Source organism: Anolis carolinensis, unplaced genomic scaffold (assembly GCF_035594765.1).
Source record: "Anolis carolinensis isolate JA03-04 unplaced genomic scaffold, rAnoCar3.1.pri scaffold_10, whole genome shotgun sequence".
In the NCBI taxonomy this organism is placed as follows: domain Eukaryota; kingdom Metazoa; phylum Chordata; class Lepidosauria; order Squamata; family Dactyloidae; genus Anolis; species Anolis carolinensis.
Window position 1 is genome coordinate 20,365,232 of NW_026943821.1, and position 5,395 is coordinate 20,370,626.

Below are 5,395 nucleotides of genomic sequence, written 5' to 3' on the forward strand. Positions count from 1 at the left end.
AATTAACATTATATCGGTAACAAAATGGATTTCAACAAATGTAGGATGCTTCACATATTTATTTATGGCATTTATATCCTGCCCTTCTCACCCGGAAGTGGATTCAGAGTGGCTTACAAGTTATGTGTACATACATTATATTATATTAATAGCATGGCACAATATTAGTATCACATATTGCTATATTGTTCTAAACTACTATACTGCAATATTTAGTCATATTACTGTGTGATATATATATATATATACACACACACACACACATACATATATATATAAATGTTGTATTTAAAACATGACGATCATATATATAACAATATATTAGCAAAGCACGATACAGTATTAGTATTATATATTACTATATTGCACTAAACCACTATACTGCAATATTATTAGTAATATTACATGTAATATATAATTATATTTTATTTGTATTATATGATCAATATGATATGTAAGGTAAAGGTTTCCCCTGACGTTAAGTCCAGTCATGTCTGACTCTGGGGGTTGGTGCTTATCTCCATTTCTAAGCCGAAGAGCCAGCGTTGTCCGTAGACACCTCCAAGGTCATGTGGCCGGCATGACTGCATGGAGCGCCATTACCTTCCTGCCAGAGCGGTACCTATTGATCTACTCACATTGGCATGTTTTCGAACTGCTAGGTTGGCAGAAGCTGGAGCTAACAGCGGCTGCTCACACCGCTCCCGGGGTTTGATATGTACATGGAATATATTATATTACTAGCATAGCACAATATTAGCATTATATATTACTATACTGTTTACTTATAGTGCACTATTTAAAGTAAATAGTACACTATTTACTTATAGTACACTATTTACATAATATAGCACATATCAGTGTGATGCGCGATACATTTATTATGATATGGTATTACAGACAGTGTGCCGCAAAGCCATCCTTCCATTACCTTAGCAAATTGGAAGAGCACATTCATAAACACAGCATCCTTTAGAACAGGCATGGGCCAACTTGGGCTCTAGATGTCCCGGACTTCAACTCCTACTATCCCCAACAGTCCCAGGCCCCCTCTCTTTCCTTTTCCTTTCCTGTTTAAGGGGGGAAAGAAAAAGGGTCTGAGCCAGCCAGGAATGGTGGTCCCAAGTTGGCCCATGTCTGTTTCAGAATGATGCACTGGTTATTTGAGTTGCATCAGAACGCAATCAGGTTCCGGCTCCTCCATGAGGCCTTTAAAGATGGCTGCAGCCGCCTTCTTTTAGGGTTGCTCTCCTGACCCCTGGATGACCTTTGCCTCTTGCGGAAGAGTCCGGAAGCTCCCCAAGTCCTGCAGAGTCTGCACCAGGCTCTGCAACTGCAATGCATGGCGGTGACCCATCAGGGACACCTGCCTCTCTAGCTGCTGCACCTGGGCTTCCTGCTTCAGGCGGGCGTTTCGGAAGGCCGTCCCCAAGGCGCTGTGGGCCTGGAGGAGGTCCCTGGCCAGCTCAGCCTCCTGCCCGGCCAGGTCCCGGCCCTCCCGGCCCTGCTCCTCCACCTCCAGTAGGAGGGAGCCCAGCCGGCTTCTCAGGGCGTTCTGCCGAAGCAAAGACTGCTGGAGCTCCATCGCCTGAACTTCTGGGTCTTTGGGCTCTTCCGTCTTGCCTAAGGTTTCCCTTTTGGAACTGACCCTTGGTCCGTATTCCTCTGAGTCACTGCTGCTGGGACTGCTTTCTCCAGAGGAGAGGGACTGCTGCTGTTTTCCTTGAAGCTCGTCCCGTTCCTCCTGGAGGATGCGCACCATCAGCCGGAAGGCGGCCTCCTGGGACCGGAGGGTGTAGGTCTGGAGCCCCAGGCACTCCTTCTCCTTCTCCGCCAGGTGCAGCCGGCTCTTTAAGTCCGCCAAGGCCTCCCTGGCCGCCTGCAGCTCCTGCAGCAAATGCTCCTTCTCCATTGTGAAGGATGTACTTCTGGAAGGAAGGACCACTTGCAAAGCTTGACCTGCCTCTTCTACCTCTGTGGCCTCAATCCCAGTGTGGCATGGAGGGAGCTTCAGGGCGCGCTGCTCGGCTTTCAGGCACCGGATGTAGCCCCTCAAGAGCTTCTTTCTGTCCCTGTTCTCCTCCAAAGGGTTCTCTTCAGAGCAGACACTCCCATCGTCCACTCCATTACGGCTCTGCAGGAAATGCTGTGCTTTCTCCATCACGGCCAGCTGCATCCGGTGAGGCGAGTCTCTGGGTTTGCCTGCACAAGGAGGTCCTCCTTCATCTTCCCGCTCCACTGCCATCAGTGAAAGCAGAGCTTCATAGGCCTCCAAGCAGTTTTCGCTATACTGGACAGCCAAGCGCAAGGCGGTGCCACCCGCCTCGCTGCGCCCAAGAGCGAGGCTGATGCGTTCGGCGCGGCCCTTGGTCTCCTCTAAAGACACCCGCAGGAATCGGTTGAGCTCTTGGAGCCCTCGGATTGATCTGTGTAACCGATCCCTTTGCTCTTCCTGGGGGTCTTTGCCATTGATTTCTGCTGGAGAAGAGACTTCTTGGGAGGAAAGGCCCGGTGTTGGCTGGATGCTGGCGGCGTTTCGGACACAGCAGAGGAACTTCTGGGTTGCAATGGCCACCGGATCCTGTTTGCAGAGAGGGCTGGAGGCTGTATCTTGGAGGCCCTCTTCTTCCGCAAGGGCTTCCTGCAATTCCTTGACCTTCCTCCTTAACCGGTCCCTCTCTTCCTCGTAAACCAAGAGTGTCCCTTTGCAGTGTTGCAGCTCCTCATTCCGGATGCCCAGCTGCTTCTCGAGGGCCGCCTTCCTCTCCCGGCAAAGGGCCACTTCTTGTCTGTAGACGATGCTCTCTGTCGACAGGAAGTCCAGATTCGGCGCAAAAGATTGCTGACTTTGGCAACCCTTTCGGGACCCCACTGGACTTTCACCAAAGTTCTCAGCCACATTGGGACTTTGCTCTGTTCCGGATCCAGCGCTGGGCCGACGGTTGCGGTGAGAGGAGACCGCGTTCTCGAGGGAGGAGACTGCTTGGAGGGCAGCGAGGAAGAGGTCTGGATGCCTTTTCTCCGGAGGAGGCATCGTCGCTTCCAGGCTCAGAAACGGCACACTGCATCGTGGGAGGCTTGCTGTATATTCAGAGCAGAGATCAGAAAACTCTTCCTCCTCCTGCTCCCTGTCTTTCTCCCGCTCGAGGCGTTGGAGGTGTTGGTGAAGGCGGGAGACCGTCACCAGCAGTGCTGTGATGCGCTCCTCGCAGCGAAGGGCTTCTCGCTCATCTGGTGGCAAAGCCTTTTCGGGGGATCCTTCTTCATCTCTGGATCCTTCCTGCTCCATTCTGTCTGAAAAGTGGCTCCAAAGGCGGACAGCAGCATCAAAACAAGCCAAAGCCCAGCCCTTTGGTTCCTGTTTCTTCCCATAATAACAATAATAATGAGAAGCCTTTCCTGTCTTTCCAGAGAGGAAGGAAGCCGGCTCCATCCGCACCAATGCTTTAACCCAGGGGTCTCCAAACTTTTTAAACGGGGCCAGTTCACAGTCCGTCAGTCCGTTGGAGGGCTGGACTATAGTTGGAAAAACCCTATAAAGAAATTCCTATGCACACTACATATCACTTATTTTGAAGTAAAAAACAAAAACAAATGGGAACAAATACAGCCTCAATGTTAATAATAATCATAATCATAATAAAAATAATAAAGAGGGTGGGAAGAGATCCCTTGGGCCATTTAGTCCAATCCCCTTCTACTTTTGTGCACCAAAAGCACAAGCAAAGCACCCCTGACAGATGCCACCAAGCCTCAATGTTGTTGGTAATAATCATCATCATTATCATCACATAGTCCTAAACGCTTGGGAAGTGTTCAACTTGTGATTTTGTGATACGAAATCCAGCATATATTTCTCGTTTGCTGTGTTATACTGTGTCTTTGTGTCAATAATAATAATCTATATATATAAAAGAGTGATGGCATCATGGCGACCCACAAAACAACAAAACTACAGGCCCCCCAACCTCGAAATTTGACAACACAACCCATCATCCATGCCTCTAGGTTGATACAACAAAAAGAAAAGAAAAATAAAGTCCTAATTAGTGAGAGAGGAATAATTGCTTTTATCCAATTGCTGCCAGTTTAGAGGGCTAATCTCTGTCCACTTGGTCTCCTAGCAACCAACTCAGCCAAGGGACAGCCAGGGTTCAGTTAGGGGACAGGCAGACTTAGGCTCCTCCAACTTGGTCTCCTAGCAACCCAATAAAAAATAATAAAGAACACTAAAAAAATTAATACAATAAAATACTATAATAACAGAAAATAACTAAAAATAATACAAGAAAATAATAAAATATGATAAATAAAATATAACTTACAATAAAATTAATAAAAAATGCAAATAAAGTCAAATAAAAATTACACAACAATTTTTAACCAATACCACCACCACTTTGCCACAGCAACGCGTGGCCGGGCATAGCTAGTAATAATAATAATAAGGGTTGGAAGAGACCCCTTGGGCCATTTAGTCCAACCCCCTTCTGGGAGTGTGTCCCTGTTGGTTCTCTTGGACATCTCAGCAGCCTTCGATACTCTATACCCTGCTGAAGTTTGGAGTACGATGGACCATGGACAATGGGAATTGCAATACCTTCACTCACTTCCTGAGAACATTGCAATCCCCACCAATGCCTGAACAATACCAAACTTAGCACATAGAGGCCCCATGTCCTATTCTACACCTGGGTGCTGTTTGGAGGGGGATGGACCATGGACGATGGGACTTGCAATACCTTCACTGGCTTCCTGAGAGCACTGCAACTCTCATCAATGACTGATCAGTACCAAACTTGGTACACAGAGGCCCCATTACCCACTCTACATCCTGGTGTGGTTTGGAAGAGTTTGGACCATGGATGATGGGACTTGCAGTAGCTTCACTCACTTCCTGAGACCACTGCAACCCCCATCAATGTTTGATCAAGACCAAACTTGACACACGCACTCCCCATGACCTACTATACATCCTGGCGCTGTTTGGAGTGGGATGGACCATGGATGATGGGACTTGCATATGGGAATTGTACTTCACCTGCACCCATTGAACCCCGCTGACCCTGGACCTAGACTAAACTTGGAACACAGGCAAACAATGCCTTTCTCAAATGACCCAGGCACCGCCAGGTCCCCAAGCTAGCTGTTAGGAATGGTGGGAGTTGAAGTTCAAAACACCTGGAGAGAAGGCCCAAGTTAGCCCATGCCTGTTCTTGAAGGTTAAAAAAAGCTCCACTGGCCCTTTAATTCCAGTGTCCAAGTGGTTGCCGGGAAATGTAGTCCTCCGCCCCTCCTTGTTTGTTCTCCCGCCTCGCTCGCCGCTTTTCCCGCCCCGCCTCTGGCCTTTCCCAGCATGCCTTTCTCCGGCCTTCCCTCTGACTGGCTGGCGATG

The 5,395-nt window shown here is 48.4% G+C and overlaps 1 protein-coding gene across 1 annotated transcript; it reads right to left on the bottom strand.

The window, feature by feature from the left end:
- Positions 1 to 44: 44 nt before the first annotated feature.
- Positions 45 to 5,385, bottom strand: LOC103281270 (harmonin-binding protein USHBP1). Its single transcript, XM_008122496.3, has one exon. The coding sequence runs from the start codon at positions 3,431 to 3,433 to the stop codon at positions 1,238 to 1,240; it is 2,196 nt and encodes a 731-aa protein (XP_008120703.2). The 5' UTR covers positions 3,434 to 5,385; the 3' UTR covers positions 45 to 1,237.
- Between the last annotated feature and the right edge of the window lie 10 nt (positions 5,386 to 5,395).

Coding starts and splice junctions, on each gene's coding strand:
- LOC103281270 (XM_008122496.3), bottom strand. CDS start 3,433: ATGGAGCCGGCTTCCTTCCTCTCTGGAAAGACAGGAAAGGCTTCTCAT.